The sequence below is a fragment of the Staurois parvus genome, unplaced genomic scaffold, assembly GCF_062004578.1.
Source record: "Staurois parvus isolate SC_StPar_1 unplaced genomic scaffold, SC_StPar_1.0 ptg000956l, whole genome shotgun sequence".
NCBI classification, from domain to species: domain Eukaryota; kingdom Metazoa; phylum Chordata; class Amphibia; order Anura; family Ranidae; genus Staurois; species Staurois parvus.
In genome coordinates this window covers 462,501-480,367 of record NW_028318752.1, presented here as the reverse complement: position 1 = coordinate 480,367, position 17,867 = coordinate 462,501, and the positions used below count along the sequence as shown (strand labels likewise).

Below are 17,867 nucleotides of genomic sequence, written 5' to 3'. Positions count from 1 at the left end.
ATGTTATTTGTTGTTTGTACCCGGAGTACAGCCCAGGAACAATAGTGTGCATTTTGTTTTTTTTGTTTTTTGGGTTTTTTTTCTTTACCTAAAACACACTAACACCAAATGTTTTTTGTTTTTATTTTTTTAAATCCTGACCTTTGACCCAAACACTTAGCCTGGCACTGAACTAGATCAAACCTCGATCTAGGTATTTTTTATTTATTTTTTAGTTCATTTTTTTAATTTTTATTTAATTTTACATTTAAATTTTTTTTTTTTTTACAAACTTTTTTTTCCCCCTCTATGCCAGGAGTTGGAGAGATACAATGTATCTCTCTCCACCATTCATAGAGAGAGAAAAAAAAAAAGAGGCCGGGCTATCACAGTGATCATGTGACCCGGAATCGGGAATCCTGGGTCCTGATCGTTAGAATGGCTCTCAGTGACACCTCGGTCTTTGTACTGGGAGCGCGCTGTGTGGCGCGCTCCCATCAGAAAGACAGGTGCGCAAATATGCGGCCCCACGGAACAAAGCCCAGTTCTGTGAGGCCGCATATTTGTGTGACGTCGGTGTCAAGGGGTTGAAATGGATGTTTCATAAGTCATGATTAAACTCACAATATACAGCAACAGTATCCGTTTCCATAAAACTCCACCTTTAAAAAAAAAAAAACAATATTAGGTGACGTTCCTTATCGTGTGACCAGTCTGCTGCCAGCTGGAGGAGGCATTTCCTTAGTCTCCTCTTTCCCCAGTGATCACTCAGACTGTGCATTGTAACTTTGTAGCAAGGTAGAGGGCTGCAGCAAGGGTTGGTCTGTGTCAGACATTTGTGAACACCACCAAGAAATGCACAGGCATCAGGATTTCCATGATTGTGTCATCTTTGAGCCGGCATCTCAATCCAAGTAGATGGTGACCTTGGTTGATGCCTGAGCAAAGATGGCTCTGTTCTTCTTGAGAAAAAAAAAAGCAGGCGAAGCATTGTCATCTCTGTGGGAGTTAATAAATACCTGGAGGTTGTATACATTACCAACATGCATATAGGTCCAGTTTACAGTAAATCCATAATCCTCTCCCTCATTGATCACTTATACAGATTATACATGGTAACTTTGTAGCCACTCACAAGAGGAGAGACTGCAGCAGGGGGCTGATCTGTGTCAGACATTTGTGAACACAAGAAATAGGCCAGCTTCTCAGTTCAGGAAGTTGCCGGTAATACTGGTTGATGACTGAGCAAAGATGGTGATGTCCTTCTGGAAAGGAAAGCAGATGATTCCGAGGTGAATGCTGTGATCTACTGATGGTTTACGGGCTAAATGTACTCATACTTGCTTCTTGTGTGTGACAGGCCCACTGGAGGGGATACAGACAGCAGCAGGCTTATCTCCAGAGACTCAACTATTTATATCGGAATGTCAGAGCTGTCATTAAGGTGAAACCTCGATTTAATTGGATGCCTTTACTTTGTTTGAGAACCCCTTCTCCCCACTTCCCTTTCCTTCTCCTTCCACTTCCTTCCCCTCCATTCCCATTTTTTCATCCTTTCTCTTCACTTCTCCCTTTTTCTACTTCCATCCCTTGCCTTCTCTGCCCCTCCCCTCCTTTTTCTCTGCTCCCCCTCCTTTCCTATCTCTATCCCTTCCCCTCCCCGCCCCCCTTCCCCTCCCTTCTCCTTCCCTTCTTCCCTTCTCCTTCCTCCCTTCTTAGTTCCTTCCCTGCTCCCTCTCTCTTCCCTTCTCCCTGCTCCCTCTCTCTTCCCTTCTCCCTGCTCCCTCTCTCTTCCCTTCTCCCTGCTTCCTCTCTCTTCCCTTCTCCCTGCTTCCTCATTTTCTTTCTCCCTGCTTCCTCTTTTTCCTTTTTCCCTTTTCCCTGCTTTTTCTCCCTTCTCTTCTCCCTGCTTTCTCTCCCTTCCCTTTTCCCTTCTTTTCTCTCGCTTTCCATTTCCTTGCATCTTCTCTTTTTCCTTCTCCCTGCTTCCTCTCCCTTCCCTTCTTCCCTCCTTCCTCTCCTTTGCCCTCCCTTCTTCCCTCCTTCCTCTCCTTTCCCTTCCCTTCTTCCCTCTTTCCTCTCCTTTCCCCTCTCTTCTTTGGTCCTTCCTTTCACTTCTCCCTTCTTCCCTCCTTCCTTTCACTTCTCCCTTCTTCCCTCCTTTCTCTTCCTTCTTCCCTCCTTCCTCTCCCTTCTTCCCTCCTTCCTCTCCCTGCTTCCCTCCTTCCTCTCCCTTCATCCCTCCTTCCTCTCCCTTCTTCCCGCCTTCCTCTCCCTTTCGTCCCTCCTTCCTCTCCCTTTCGTCCCTCCTTCCTCTCCCTTTCGTCCCTCCTTCCTCTCCCTTTCGTCCCTCCTTCCTCTCCCTTTCGTCCCTCCTTCCTCTCCCTCTCGTCCCTCCTTCCTCTCCCTCTCGTCCCTCCTTCCTCTCCCTCTCGCCCCTCCTTCCTCTCCCTCTCGCCCCTCCTTCCTCTCCCTCTCGCCCCTCCTTCCTCTTCCTCTCACTTTTTCTTCCCTCCTTCCTCTTCCTCTCCCTTCTTCTTCCCTTCCTCCTCTCCCTCCTTCTTCCATCCTTCCTCTCCCTCTCCCTTCTTCTTCCCCTCCCTTCTTCCCTCCTTCCTCTCCCTTCTTCCCACCTTCCTTTCCCTTCTTCCCTCCTTCCTCTCCCTTTCGTCCCTCCTTCCTCTCCCTTTCGTCCATCCTTCCTCTCCCTTTCGTTCCTCCTTCCTCTCCCTTTCGTCCCTCCTTCCTCTCCCTTTCGTCCCTCCTTCCTCTCCCTGCTTCCCTCCTTCCTCTCCCTTCATCCCTCCTGCCTCTCCCTTCATCCCTCCTTCCTCTCCCTTCATCCCTCCTTCCTCTCCCTTCTTCCCGCCTTCCTCTCCCTTTCGTCCCTCCTTCCTCTCCCTTTCGTCCCTCCTTCCTCTCCCTTTCGTCCCTCCTTCCTCTCCCTTTCGTCCCTCCTTCCTCTCCCCTTCGTCCCTCCTTCCTCTCCCTTTCGTCCCTCCTTCCTCTCCCCTTCGTCCCTCCTTCCTCTCCCTTTCGTTCCTCCTTCCTCTCCCTTTCGTCCCTCCTTCCTCTCCCTGCTTCCCTCCTTCCTCTCCCTTCATCCCTCCTTCCTCTCCCTTCATCCCTCCTTCCTCTCCCTTCTTCCCGCCTTCCTCTCCCTTTCGTCCCTCCTTCCTCTCCCTTTCGTCCCTCCTTCCTCTCCCTTTCGTCCCTCCTTCCTCTCCCTTTCGTCCCTCCTTCCTCTCCCTTTCGTCCCTCCTTCCTCTCCCTTTCGTCCCTCCTTCCTCTCCCTTTCGTCCCTCCTTCCTCTCCCTTTCGTCCCTCCTTCCTCTCCCTTTCGTCCCTCCTTCCTCTCCCTTTCGTCCCTCCTTCCTCTCCCTTTCGTCCCTCCTTCCTCTCCCTTTCGTCCCTCCTTCCTCTCCCTTTCGTCCCTCCTTCCTCTTCCTTTCGTCCCTCCTTCCTCTCCCTCTCGTCCCTCCTTCCTCTCCCTCTCGTCCCTCCTTCCTCTCCCTCTCGCCCCTCCTTCCTCTTCCTTCTTCTTCCCTCCTTCCTCTTCCTCTCACTTTTTCTTCCCTCCTTCCTCTTCCTCTCACTTCTTCTTCCCTTCCTCTCCTTCTTCCATCCTTCCTCTCCCTTCTTCCCACCTTCCTCTCCCTTCTTCCCACCTTCCTCTCCCTTCTTCCCACCTTCCTTTCCCTTCTTCCCTCCTTCCTCTCCCTTTCGTCCCTTCTTCCTCTCCCTCTCCCTTCTTCTTCCCTCCTTCCTCTTCCTTCTTCTTCCCTCCTTCCTCTTCCTTCTTCTTCCCTCCTCTTCCCTCCTTCCTCTTCCTTCTTCCCTTCTTCCTCTTCCTTTTCCTCTCCCTTCTTCTTCCCTCCTTCCTCTTCCCTCCTTCCTCTTCCTTCTTCTTCCCTCCTTCCTCTCCCTTTTTCTTCCCTCCTTCCTCTCCCTTCTTCTTCCATCCTTCCTCTTCCTCTCCCTTCTTCTTCCCTCCTTCCTCTCCCTTCTTCTTCCCTCCTTCCTCTCCCTTCCCTTCTCCCTCCCTTTTCTCTCCTTCCTCTCTCTTTCCCCCCTTTATATAGATTTCATATGAAAATGGTGGTGACTCCTCCCTCTGCCTCCACTCAGATCCAGTCATTGGTCAGAATGTGGCTCGCCCGCAAGAAGTACCGCGAGAGGCTCCGCTATTTCCGGAGGAATGTGAGTCGTCCTAAATCTTGTGCCTGGGGGGTGTAACAATTCCTGGGGTTGTCCTGTAGGGGGTGCTACATGAATAAATAATCCTGGGCCCCCTAACATGTAACGCCTCTGTCATTGCAGATTGCTAGTGTGGTTAAAATCCAAGCCGCCTTCCGAGCCAACAAAGCCCGAGGAGACTACAGGATGCTGGGTAAGGGCACCTTTATGTCTTGAAGTGAACTCTGGTCTTTCCTCCAGTTGTACCGGCTTCTCTCCTGGGCTGAAATGGCTTACTCTGATTTCACCGCACACTGTGAGCTTCTCACAATGTGCGACAGAAGCTGCAGCAAGTCAGAGCCCGCCTCATTTCCTGGGTGGAGGACGTCCAGCATCATCTAGCACTTTCCTCCCCAGCCTGACTGTCCCTGGCCCCGCCTTCTTTCATTTCAGTTCTTTCAATTATGTAGGCTCAGCATCACATCTGGGCGTTACCTATGTAAATGTACTCTGCCAAGGAACACCCACTCCTGCAGACTGACACCTGCCAAACAAGGCGGTTTGATATTTGCATAACTCCTCCCACATCTTGCATCAGGGCTGAGGGCTCTTGAAAGGAGTACTGAGGCAGGAGGGCTGTGATTTCAAGAAGCCATGTACAGCACCCTGCTGGCCCCTCCCACAAACCATGATCTGCCTGCGTTGTGTTGAGAAGCATGGAGGCCCAGTGATGATGTCAATGGGTGTAAAATAAGGAATATAATGAAAATGGAATGGTTTTATTTAAAGAATTTAATTACCCCGTCAATGGAGGGGGAACCAGGGAAGACACATAGAAGCAGATCAAACTACAGATTTCAAATAAAACACTCACTGACCTCTGCAGCTGATGGCACTGTGGCGCAGTTCATCCTTGAGTTGGCAGCAGAAGCTCTGAGGTACTACCTGTCCTAGGGTGACAACACTCACTTGCTGTACTGTATCCATGGAGAATCAGCATTGTCCCCCAAGAACAGGAAGTGTTAGGACCAGGGGCGGACTGACCATTTGGAAACTCGTGCAGTGCCGAGGGCCCAGGGTTAGTAGGGGGCCCCATGAGATGCCCCTGGTACCTTTTTCATAGGCTTTTTTTGAGTTTGGGCAAGGACACAGGGGCCCCATGATCCCCTATTGGCCCCATGAGTTGTAAGTCCGCCCCTGGTTAGGACTATAGTCTAGTTCCTGCTCTCCTCATCGTGTTATTAAATTGGGGGAGGTGTTCTGTAGTCCAGTCAAGGAAAACTGGGAGAACACGCCCAAAGAGAGCAAAATTCATTGTTGCATCTACATTAGGAAGCACGACTGCCTTCCATCCAGAACCATTATAAGATGATTGCTTTATTAGGTGAAATTCATAAACCATGGCATCTGTACTGTACCCCGTTCTTCTCCTCGCAGTCCACGCCACGAACCCCCCGCTCTGCGTCCTGCGGAAGTTCGCCCACCTCATGGAGCAGAGCGAGAGGGATTTCTGGGAGGAGAGAGAAGTCATGAAGCTGCGCGAGGAGGTGGTGAAAAAAATCCGTTCCAATCAACGCCTGGAGAACGACCTCAACCTCATGGACATCAAGATCGGCCTCCTGGTGAAAAACAGGATCACCTTACAGGTAGGTGAGCTGTTGCTGATGAGGTCTGGGGTAGGAAAGTGAATGCCGAAGCCTTAGCCCCATATCAGACTAGATCCTGGGATTGAAGGGCCACACCGAGAAGTCCTCCTCCAGATATAAAACTGATTCCGATTAGGGCTTTCCCGGTGGCAACGCGTTTCAGAGACCAGATGATGCCCCATTCATCCCCATTGAGCAACTCCTATATTATGAGGGTCAACCTAGGGTTCCAAGGTGGCAAATCCTGCCGTAACCAGAACTTGTACAGCGGGCATTGCTGGCTCGCCTCCACCTGGAGTTTTTGCAGGGTTCTAAGGTTTACTTTCCTTATCGCAGATCTTCCAAACGAAACAAACTTCACATACACTATATTGCCAAAAGTAGTGGCCCCGCCCTCCCAATCATGTGATTCAGGTGTTCCAATCCCCTCCATGGACACAGGTGTATACAATCCAGCCCCTAGGCATGCAGACGGCTTCTACAAACATTGGTGAAAGAATGGGTCGCTCTCAGGAGCTCAGTGACTCCAAGCGTGGTCCCGTGATAGGTGGCCACCTGTGCAATAAGTCCATCCGGGACATTTCCTGGCTACTAAATATTCCACGCTCAACTGTTAGTGGGATTATAACAAAGTGGAAGCAACTGGGAACAACAGCCACTCAGCCACCAAGTGGTAGGCCACGTCACATGACAGAGCGGGGTCAGGGCATGCTGAAGCGCACAGTGAGCAGAAGTCGCCAACTGTCTGCAGAGTCAATAGCTAAAGACCTCCAAACTTGGTGTGGCCTTCAAATTAGCACAACAACAGTGCGTAGAGAGCTTCATGGAATGGGTTTCCATGGCCGAGCAGCTGCATCCAAGCCTTACATCACCAAATGCAATGCAGAGCGTCAGATGCCGTGGTGTAAAGCACGCCGCCACTGGACTCTAGAGCAGAGGAGACGTGTTCTCTGGAGTGACCAATCACATTTCTCTGTCTGGCAATCCAATGGACGTGTCTGGGTTTGGCGGTTGAGGAGAACAGTACTTGCCTGACTGCATTGTGCTAAATGTAAAGTTTGGTGGAGGGGGGATTATGGTGTAGGGTTGTTTTTCAGGGGTTGGGCTTGGCCCCCTAGTTCCAGTGAAGGGAACTCTTAAGGCGACATTTTGGTCAATTTCATGCTTCCAACTTTGTGGGAAGAGTTTGGGGATGGCCCCTTCCTGTTCCAACATGACTGCACACCAGTGCACAAAGCAAGGTCCATAAAGACATGGAGGAGCCAGTTTGGGGTGGAGGAACTTGACTGGCCTGCACAGAGTCCTGACCTCAACCCCATAGAACACCTTTGGGATGAATTAGAGCGGAGACTGCGAGCCAGGCCTCCTCCCCCGACATCAGTGCCTGACCTGACAAATGTGCTTCTGGAAGAATGGTCCAACCTTCCCATAGACACCCTTCTAAACCTTGTGGACGGCCTTCCCAGAAGAGTTGAAGCTGTTATAGCTGCAAAGGGCGGGGCCAACTCAACATTGAACCCTACGGACTAAGACTGGGAGGTCATTAAAGTTCATGTGCATGGGAAGGGCGGGGCCAACTCAATATTGAACCCTATGGACTAAGACTGGGAGGCCATTAAAGGTCATGTGCGTGGAAAGGGCGGGGCCAACTCAATATTGAACCCTATGGACTAAGACTGGGAGGACATTAAAGTTCATGTGCGTGGAAAGGCCGGCAGCCCAATACTTGGGGCAATATAGTGTATATTTTCAGGTAACTGCTTCTATATTATATTATCACTATAGCAGGTTAGCCATTTAACAAAATAAAGAAGTCTGACGCACAGGGAGTGCATTGTTTTTAGTGAGTCGGCCGACCCATAGGTTTCCATTGTGAGAAGCAGCAGTAAAGCACTACCCTTGTGTAGCAAAACATGAACAGGGTCTACATATGTAATAATTATAGCTACCCCCATAATAAATGTTGGGTCTATGATACCCCCTTGCATTCTTGTCACTGGTGACCACTCCCCAGCAATGGAATCTCTAGAGAGTGCGAGGAAACAATTTGTCACTTTCTACGGAGCTGCCCCATTGCCAGTTGGATTCTGTAGCATTTCAGACCACGAGAAAGTGAAGGTGCAAAAACGGGCCCCTAGTTCCTTTGCCTGTCAATGGCGAGTTGCTGGTCCAGTATGACGTGGGCCATGTATGAAACTGCCCTTTAACCAAAGGCGCAATGATCTGAATAATAACAAATGCATGCACTGACTCCTGGGAATTAGTAGTTTTGGGGGTGACGATTCTGTGGTGGCGTCTCCTGCAGGAAGTGGTTTCTCACTGCAAGAAGCTGACCAGGAAGAACAAGGAGCAGCTGTCTGACCTGATGGCCATTGATAAGCAGAAAGGGTTAAAGTCTCTGAGCAAGGAGAAGCGGCAGAAGCTGGAAGCCTACCAACACCTGTTCTACCTTCTACAGGTGAGTGAGTCCCTCCACCAATCACAGTGGATTTTGTTGTGCCATGGGGTCCCACCTTAAACTTTTTTGCATATTTTTTGGTTGGTTCTGCTAACGCATAAAGGTCTATGTTTACAAAAAAAAAATAAAATAGGTTATGTGAGGGGCTCAAGACAGCTGTTGCAAATAATCCCTATAATGGGTCAATATGTGTATTTCCTAAGAATGTCACCTCCATCTAGTGGCCATATTGTGCTATTTACATGAAATATTGAAATCAGGAAATTCCTGCATGATGGCCACTAGATGGAGCTGGTGATCATAGGAAATACACATATAGACACATTATGGGGATTATTCAGGACGGTTGTGCAAATGCTGAGTGTATCTAAACCCAAGACGGAAGATGTAATCTATTGTAGCTTACCAGTCCTTCACTGTGGTGGCTGCATTCGGTTTTCTTTATTCAGGATTTTTTTCTTGGTGATCTTGTTAGCAACAAACGTCTGTTCTAGGGTGACTACCCTCCCTTACCGTATTGTGTTAACGGAGAAATAGCGTCATCCAAGGACAGGATGTGTATTAGGACTACAGAGCACCTCCATCTATCCTTATCTCTAGAGCACAGTGGGTGCTGTTCTGTAGTCGATAGAAATACCTGAGAGCAGCGTAACTGATAACAGAAAGCACAGGAAGTCATCAGCTCACCAGATTTCTGGCAGGACCAAAAGTTATCTTTTTTTTTTTTCTTTGCACATCAAACATACACGGTGTATAGAACAGACTAAAAAGGAAGCAAAAAGGAGAAATGTATTACGATTTACTTACACTTCAATATAATCCATTTTATTATTCTAAAATGATTCTTTTTCTTCCTCGTCCCTTATTTTTTCCTTCTTTTTATCTTCTTTTTTTCCTTCTTCTTTTTTTCCTTCTCATTTTTTCCTTCTTTTTTTCCTTCTCCTTTTTTCCTTCTCCTTTCCTTTTTATTTTCTCCTCCTTTCCTTCTCCTTTCCTTCTCCTTTCCTTCTCCTTTCCTTCCTTTTTATTTTCTCCTCCTTTCCTTCTCCTTCTCCTTTCCTTTTCCTTTCCTTCTCCTTCTTTTTTCCTTCTCCTTTCCTTCTTTTTTTTCCTTCTCCTTTCCTTGTTCTTTCCTTCTCCTTTCCCTGTTCTTTCCTTCTCCTTTCCTTGTTCTTTCCTTCTCCTTTCCTTGTTCTTTCCTTCTCCTTTCCTTGTTCTTTCCTTGTTCTTTCCTTCTCCTTTCCTTGTTCTTTCCTTCTCCTTTCCTTGTTCTTTCCTTCTTCTCCTTTCCTTGTTCTTTCCTTCTTCTCCTTTCCTTGTTCTTTCCTTCTTCTCCTTTCCTTGTTCTTTCCTTCTTCTCCTTTCCTTGTTCTTTCCTTCTTCTCCTTTCCTTGTTCTCCTTTCCTTCTTCTTTTTTCCTTCTTCTTTTTTCCTTCTTCTTTTTTCCTTCTCCTTTTTTCCTTCTCCTTTTTTCCTTCTCCTTTCCTTCTCCTTTTTTTTCCTACTTCTCCTCTCCTTTTCCTTCTCCTTTCCTTCTCCTGTTTTCCTTCTCATTCTTTTTTCCTTCTCCTGTTTTCCTTCTCCTTCTTTTCTCCTTCTCCTTCTTTTCTCCTTCTCCTTCATTTCTCCTTCTCCTTCTTTTCTCCTCCTTCTTTTCTCCTCTTTTCCTTCTTCTTTTTTTCCTTCTCATTTTTTCCTTCTCCTTTCCTTTTTATTTTCTCCTCCTTTCCTTCTCCTTCTTTTTTCCTTCTCCTTTCCTTCTCCTTTTTTCCTTCTCCTTTCCTTCTCCTTCTTTTTTCCTTTCCTTCTCCTTTTTTTTCCTTCTCCTTTCCTTCTCCTTTTTTTTCCTTCTCCTTTCCTTCTCCTTTCCTTGTTCTTTCCTTCTCCTTTCCTTGTTCTTTTTTCCTTCTCCTTCTTTTTTCCTTCTCCTTCTCCTCTCCTTTTCCTTCTCCTTCTTTTTTCCTTCTCCTTCTTTTCTCCTTCTCCTTCTTTTCTCCTTCTCCTTCTTTTCTCCTCCTTTCCTTCTCCTTTTTTCCTTTTTCTTTCCTTCTCCTCTCCTTCTCCTTCTTTATTCCTTTTCTTTCTTCTTTTTTTTCCTTCTACTTTCCTTTTCCTCCTTCTTTCCTCCTTCTGTCCTTTTCCTTCTTTCGTCTTTTTTTTTTTTTTTTTTTTGTGCAAATTTGCCCCTTAATTCTGGTGCCTCCTGTAAATTTTGCCATCCAGATAAAAGCTCAGGCATTCCCGTCACATCTCCCATCATGATACATAGGGGATCGTTAGAGCAAGTTATATGCATTGTGGGATACTGACCTAGAAACCGGAGTGGGGATTTGCTTACGGGAGGGAGAGCACTCTGCGTAGACATCATTAGTGTGGGTAGGTTCAGTGGTCAGGCAGGGAGGTATGATAGAATTCTGCAGCATTTCAGGATCTGAAAAGTGTTGCAGCTTTTATTTTGTATAATACCCATATAAGGAAATAATCCTAAAAATGTTCATTACATCACTGTACAAACTTTTATGGGGGGTAAAAGTTCCAGTGACTAATACATCTCCAAGTGTGTGACCAGCCTTTCTCCTGACTCTTATGGATGTGGTCACCGTTCATTCTCAGTTGTCACATTTCTTCTCACATTCATAAATGGTGTCTAACTGTTTGTGCTCCGTTTTTAGACCCAACCGGAATATATGGCCAAACTGATCTTCCAGATGCCTCAGAACAAATCCACCAAGTTCATGGAATCCGTGACCTTCACCCTGTACAACTACGCCTCCAATCGCAGAGAAGCTTACCTGCTGCTCAAGTTATTCCGCACTGCCCTACAAGAGGAGATAAAGTAAGAGGGCTAGACAGAATAAGGGCGGAGCCTGATGACATCAGTCTTCCAAAATGCATCTAGGATTAGCCAGGTTGTCACTTGGAAGGTCATGGAGTCCAATTCTTAATTTGCACATTGTTGCAGCTTTGACCGCAGTCACTCATGGGGTGCTGCGTTTCCTTGAAATCTTTAGGTCCACCTAACTTTCTGTGTAGACTGCAGGGAAGTCTTGGACCTGTCCGCGCTCTCTGGCAGAGGTGCCTGGCCGAACAGAATTACAAATCCTTTAGCTGGTTACAAAAAAAATCTAATATGTATTTCAGTTGGGTATTTTGATATTTGGGTGAAAGTTAGCTAGAAAAAAAAATGGAGTGAATGGACTTTAGGCAACTGAGATAAAATTTAACCACTTCCAGTCCGGACACTTTCACCCCCTTCCGGGCCGGACACTTTCACCCCCTTCCGGGCCGGACACTTTCACCCCCTTCCGGGCCGGACACTTTCACCCCCTTCCGGGCCGGACACTTTCACCCCCTTCCGGGCCGGACACTTTCACCCCCTTCCGGGCCGGACACTTTCACCCCCTTCCGGGCCGGACACTTTCACCCCCTTCCGGTCCGGACACTTTCACCCCCTTCCGGTCCGGACGCTCCCCCCCCCCCCCTTCCAGTCCGGACACTTTCACCCCCTTCCAGTCCGGACACTTTTACCCCCTTCCCCCCAGGCCAATTTCCAGCTTTCAGCGCTATCACACTTTGAATGACAATTGCGCGGTCATGCAACACTGCACCCATATGAATTTTTTAGCATTTTTTTGAGACGGATAAAGCTTTATTTTTGTGGTATTTATTCACCACTGGGATTTTTATTTTTTTTGCTATGTAAATGAAAAAGTCCAAAAAGTTTGAAAAAAAGTGTTTTAATTATAACATTTTGCAAATAAATAATATTTCATCATAAATCTTGGCCAAAATTTATTCCATTATCTTTTTAGTAAAAAAAAAATAACCCAAATTAGTTTATAACCAAAAATTATAATTTTTAAACTTTTTTTTTTTACATTTTTTAATTATTTTTTTTTATATTTGTTTTTTTTTTTTTAACATACTGTCACCCTAGCAGTACAGTGTCACCATGGTTGGTGACACTGTACTACTTGTGGGGGGTGATGAAGATTTTTTTTTTTTACACTGATTGATTTTATAGCCTTTATGGGTGTAAAAGCAATCATTTCTCCTTCTCATTTCTCCTTTTTTTTTTTTTTTTTACATACTGTCACCCTAGCAGTACAGTGTCACCATGGTGACACTGTACTACTTGTGGGGGGTGATGATTTTTTTTTTTTCTTTCTACACTGATTGCTTTTACACCCGTAAAATCAATCATTTCTCCTCATTTCTCCTTTTTTTTACATACTGTCACCCTAGCAGCATAGTGTCACCATGGTGACACTGTACTACTTGTGGGGGGTGATGAAGATTTTTTTTTTTTTACACTGATTGCTTTTACACCCGTAAAGGCTGTAAAAGGAATCATTTCTCCTTCTCTCTGGCTGCATTCTTGCAGCCATTGAGAACTACTGTGTGAACTGTGATTGGTCACAGCTTGTCACATGGTACAAGGCTGTTGTGAATAGCCTTGTACCATGTGACCTTTGTGATCATTCACACATTTCACACGTTGTAAGCAATGATGTCAGAAGTGACATCTTGCTTACTACTCTGCATGTGATCACTGATTGGCCAATCAGTGATCACATGATCGGGACCTCGCAGAGAGGTCCTGTACGATGATTGGGCGCCAGATCGCGGTGCTGCGCACTCCCAGGGAGCGCGCACAAGCAGGGGGCGATGAGGCCGTTTATAAACGGCCACCCGACCCTGCACTGCCACCGTCCGGCCATTTATATACAACGGCTGGACGGGAGGTGGTTAAACTAGCAGATATAAAGGGAGGCTTAGGGGTTATGTTATTATTTATTTCAAGTACTTCTATAGCGCCGTCAATTTACGCCGCGCTTTACATATATATTGTACATTCACATCAGTCCCTAACCCTCAAGGGGCGTACAATCTAAGGTCCCTAACCCTCAAGGGGCGTACAATCTAAGGTCCCTAACCCTCAAGGGGCGTACAATCTAAGCTCCCTAACCCTCAAGGGGTGTACAATCTAAGGTCCCTAACCCTCAAGGGGTGTACAATCTAAGGTCCCTAACCCTCAAGGGGTGTACAATCTAAGGTCCCTAACCCTCAAGGGGTGTACAATCTAAGGTCTCTAACCCTCAAGGGGCGTACAATCTAAGGTCCCTAACCCTCAAGGGGTGTACAATCTAAGGTCCCTAACCCTCAAGGGGTGTACAATCTAAGGTCCCTAACCCTCAAGGGGCGTACAATATAAGGTCCCTAACCCTCAAGGGGCGTACAATCTAAGGTCCCTAACCCTCAAGGGGTGTACAATCTAAGGTCCCTAACCCTCAAGGGGTGTACAATCTAAGGTCCCTAACCCTCAAGGGGTGTACAATCTAAGGTCCCTAACCCTCAAGGGGCGTACAATCTAAGCTCCCTAACCCTCTAGGGGCGTACAATCTAAGGTCCCTAACCCTCAAGGGGCGTACAATCTAAGGTCCCTAACTCACATTCAGACATACACATACTAGGGCCTATTTAGACAGGAGCCAATTAACCTACCAGCATGTCTTTGGAGTGTGGGAGGAAACCCACGCAGGCACAGGGAGTACATACAAACTCCAGGCAGGTGGTGCCATGGTTGGGATTCGAACCAGCGACCTGAGTACTGCTAGGCGGAAGTGCTAACCATTTAGCCACTGTGAGTGATTTTATGACATAGGCTTCTGGAAGACGTTAAGCAAAACATTTTCTGAGAAGGACATGGAGGCTACCATTGCCATAGCTCGTGTTGCAAATGGTAGTTTCCTAGCAGTCACGCTTAACATCCGACTTCAGAACTTTGCAAATAAGGATTCCTAACTTTACAGATGTTGGCAAAAGAAGTACGGACTTGGAAAGTGCTGATGTAAAAAAACCATCCAACCAGAGTCTATGTAAATAGCCCCCACTTTTCAGTGTTTGAGGCCTTCTTCGTCAGGTTTTGATAAAGGGATGGAATATCTAAGGTCCTTTTGGGCTGCATGAGGCCCTTTGGTGCTTCCAGTGTGGTCCTTGGATGCAATAGTCAGCACTGGTAGTGTTTTGGGGGTTTGTTTAGGGGGGCTATGACTGTGATCTCTTGCAGTTTAGTGCAACGTTCCCTGTCTATAACGTTTGTCCTGTTGCATATGTACAATCTCCAACCGCACCTGTAGCATGTCCATATTCTGGTTCCTCTAGCAAGTCTTCACTCTATGGTCATACTTGTGGGATGACTTATACTGAATATTACTGTATGTGTGGCCCCTTGATGACAGCCACAGTCAAGGCCCCTTAAGAGGTACCTCATTTGTCACAAACTACTTGGGCATGAACTCTAGTTAAAAGCTTGTTAAAGAGTATCTCTTAGGCAGGCTCATCAGCTCCAAACCTAAAGTCCGTTTTTTAGATGTTTCCTTTTTATCAAGCCTTGATGAAGTAGGCATGCTTGAAATGCATTGAATATGTATTCAGATCCTTCTTGAGCTTTATATTGGAATGCAATTATTTTGGACTTCAAGAATCTGGTGTGGTGCTCCCGCCATTTTCTTTCTTCAGTATCAGTCCAAAGTGGCTTATAGAACCCCTTTGGGTTGAGGGAGTGACCAGTCCATTGTTAACTCACTACACATTACCACCATAAATTGGCATTCTGGTTCCAGGTTATTGACTCATACTTTACTAAACCCAGTTGCCAGACAACTATCATCTTGAAAAGGCAATTGGCCATGGAAGCACCCATGTGCCTCCTAAGAAAATATTCTTTAAAGGTCTTTAAATTAGGATCCTAAAGCTAATGAGTTTTATATTCTTTTTTTTTTTTGATCTCAGCTCCAAGGTAGACAGAATACAAGACATCATAACTGGAAATGCAACGGTCATACGTTTACTGGTCAGCTTTTACCGCAGCGCTCGGGGGCAGAACGCCCTGCGACAAATTCTGGGGAACGTGGTGAAGGAGGTTTTGCAGGACAAAGCCATAAACATTCGGATCAACCCGGTGGAGATCTACAAAGGCTGGGTCAATCAAGTGGAGACGCAGACTGGGAAGAAGAGGTGAGATGGAGATAACTTGGCAAACTATTTAGCAGCTTTTAGTGTTTCCAACCTTGTAGTAACAGTTTGGAGAAGGTTCTTTTCTGTTCCAGCATGACTGTACCCCTGGGTACAAAGCCCGCTATATAAAGATATAGTTTGTCATGGAGAAGCTCGAGCATCCTACTCAGAGCATTGACCTCAACCCTCCTGAGCACCTTTTGGGATGAGTTGGATTGCCAATTACAGGTCATGTCTTCTCATCCGATATCCATACTAGACCTCTGATGGTGGCCAGCTCTATAAAGACATGGTTTGACCATTTTGGTGTGGAAGAACTTGGTGTCTTGTATAGTGGTCTGCCCTCAACCCTACTTAACACCTTTAGGATGAATTGAAACGCTGATTGTGAGTCAGGTCTTTTCAACCAACATCAGTACCTGACCTCACAGATGTTGTTAATACAGACACATTCCAAACATCCTGTGGAAAGCCTTCCTAGAAGAATGGAGGATGTTAGACACATGGTTTTGGAATAGGATGTCCAACAGTCGCATATAGGTGTGAAAGTCTGGTGTCCACAACTGCAAATATGCAATGGCTCCCTTCTTTTCTATCTTACAGCACACTTCCATATGATGTCACACCCGAACAGGCCCTCACTCACTCCGAGGTTCAAAGACGTCTAGATATTTCTATCCGTAACCTCATTGCCATAACGGACAAATTCTTTTCAACCATCGTTGCCAATGTTGATCAGATCCCGTAAGTATTCTGACCTCTTCATGGCAGTACTATCCCTGCTGCAGGAAGACAGTTGGGTGCAGTTAAGCAAAAGTCCTTAGAGACCAGAATATTATTTTGACAGGCTTACTCTTTCTAAATCAATATCTATAAATGCCTTGAGCGACTGTTATATAAATCAAGCCTTTTAGTTTTCCTAGCTTTTTGAAACATTTTCTCATTTTTTTTCATCTTTGTAGATACGGGATGCGTTACATAGGAAAAGTCTTGAAACATTCTTTAAATCAGAAGTTCCCAAAGGCCAGAGAAGAAGACCTTCATAAGGTGAGAGTCTTGGTCACTTTCAGTGCAGATGCTTGAACAAAGGACCTTCTTCTGCCTGGTCAAGTGACATCACAGGTCCTTCCTCTTCTGCAACATTCTTCTGCCCGGTCTGGTGCCATCATGTGCTCTTACTTGTTTCCTCCAGCATTTTCCTGCCTAGTCTGGTGATATTGGTTTCTTCATATTCTCCTCCATTATTTTTCTTCTGGATCTGGTGACCTCATATGTTCTTCCTCTTCTCCAACAGCATTCTTCTACTCAGTCTGGTGACATCATGGTCCTTTCTCATGCACACCAGCATTCTTCTGCCCAGTCTTGTGACATCACACATCCTCTTCCTTTGGCCTGCTTCTGCCCAATCCAGTAATATCAAAGAATCTTCCTCTTCTCCTCCATGATTCTTTTGCCTGGTCTGGTGATATCATGTGTCCATCGTCTTCTCCAGCTTTCTTCTGCCTGGTCCAGTAATAACAAGGGTCCTTCTTCTTCTCCTCCATTGTTCTTCTGCTTGATCTGGTGACCTCACTGGTCTTTGCTCTTCTCCTCCGGCATTCTTCTGCCCTGTCTTGTGACATCACGCATCTATCCTCTTCTCCTCCAGCTTTCTTCTGCCTGATCTGGTGACATCACAGGTCCTTCCTCTTCTCTATTATTCTTCTGCCTGCTCCAATGAAATTATGGGTCCTTCCTCTTCTCCAGCATTCGTTTGCCGGATCCGGTAACATCATGGATCCTTAATCTTATTCTTTTGCTTGGTCCAGTGACATCACAGGTCCTTCCTCTTCTTCTCCAGCATTCTTTTGCTTGGTCCAGGGACATTACTTGTTTTTCCTCTTCTCCTCCATTAATCTTCTGGATCCGGTGACATCATGGGTCCTTCCTCTTCTCTTTTATTCTTCTACCTGGTCTGGTAACTTTGTGGGTCCTTCTCCTCCAGCATTCTTTTGCTGGATCCTGTAACATCATTGATCCTTTCTCTTATTCTTTATTCTTTTGCTTGATCCAGTGATATCACAGGTCCTTCCTCTTCTGCTTTGTCCAGGGACATTACGTGTTTTTCCTCTTCTCCTCCATTAATCTTCTGCTGGATCCGGTGACATCATGGGTCCTTCCTCTTCTCTTTTATTCTTCTACCTGGTCTGGTGACTTTGTGGGTCCTTCTTCTTCTCCTCCAGCATTCTTTTGCTGGATCCGGTAACATCATTGATCCTTCCTCTTATTCTTTATTCTTTTGCTTGGTCCAGTGATATCACAGGTCCTTCCTCTTCTGCTTGGTCCTGGGACATTACGTGTTTTTCCTCTTCTCCATTATTCTTCTGCCGGATCTGGTGACATCATGGGTCCTTCCTCTTCTCCAGCATTCTTCTGTCTGATCTGATAACATCATGGGTCCTTCCTCTTCTCCAGCATTCTTCTGTCTGGTCTGATGACATCATGGGTCCCTCCTCTTCTCCTCCATCATTCTTCTGCCCAGTCCAGAGACCTCGTGGCCCCTTCCTCTTCTCCTCCATTATTCTTCTGCTGGATCTGGAGGCATTGTG

The 17,867-nt window shown here is 46.4% G+C and overlaps 1 protein-coding gene across 1 annotated transcript in view; it reads left to right on the top strand.

Annotated features, from left to right (window-relative positions):
* Positions 1–17,867, top strand: part of IQGAP3 (IQ motif containing GTPase activating protein 3) — a 70,103-nt gene that overhangs the window by 37,080 nt on the left and 15,156 nt on the right. Inside the window, exons 20-28 of the mRNA XM_089657012.1 lie at positions 1,340–1,423; positions 4,108–4,179; positions 4,300–4,369; positions 5,593–5,801; positions 8,107–8,259; positions 10,932–11,095; positions 15,055–15,279; positions 15,883–16,023; positions 16,242–16,326. Of these exons, the coding sequence (XP_089513138.1) occupies positions 1,340–1,423; positions 4,108–4,179; positions 4,300–4,369; positions 5,593–5,801; positions 8,107–8,259; positions 10,932–11,095; positions 15,055–15,279; positions 15,883–16,023; positions 16,242–16,326 (1,203 nt within the window). The remainder of the gene's footprint in view (positions 1–1,339; positions 1,424–4,107; positions 4,180–4,299; positions 4,370–5,592; positions 5,802–8,106; positions 8,260–10,931; positions 11,096–15,054; positions 15,280–15,882; positions 16,024–16,241; positions 16,327–17,867) is intronic.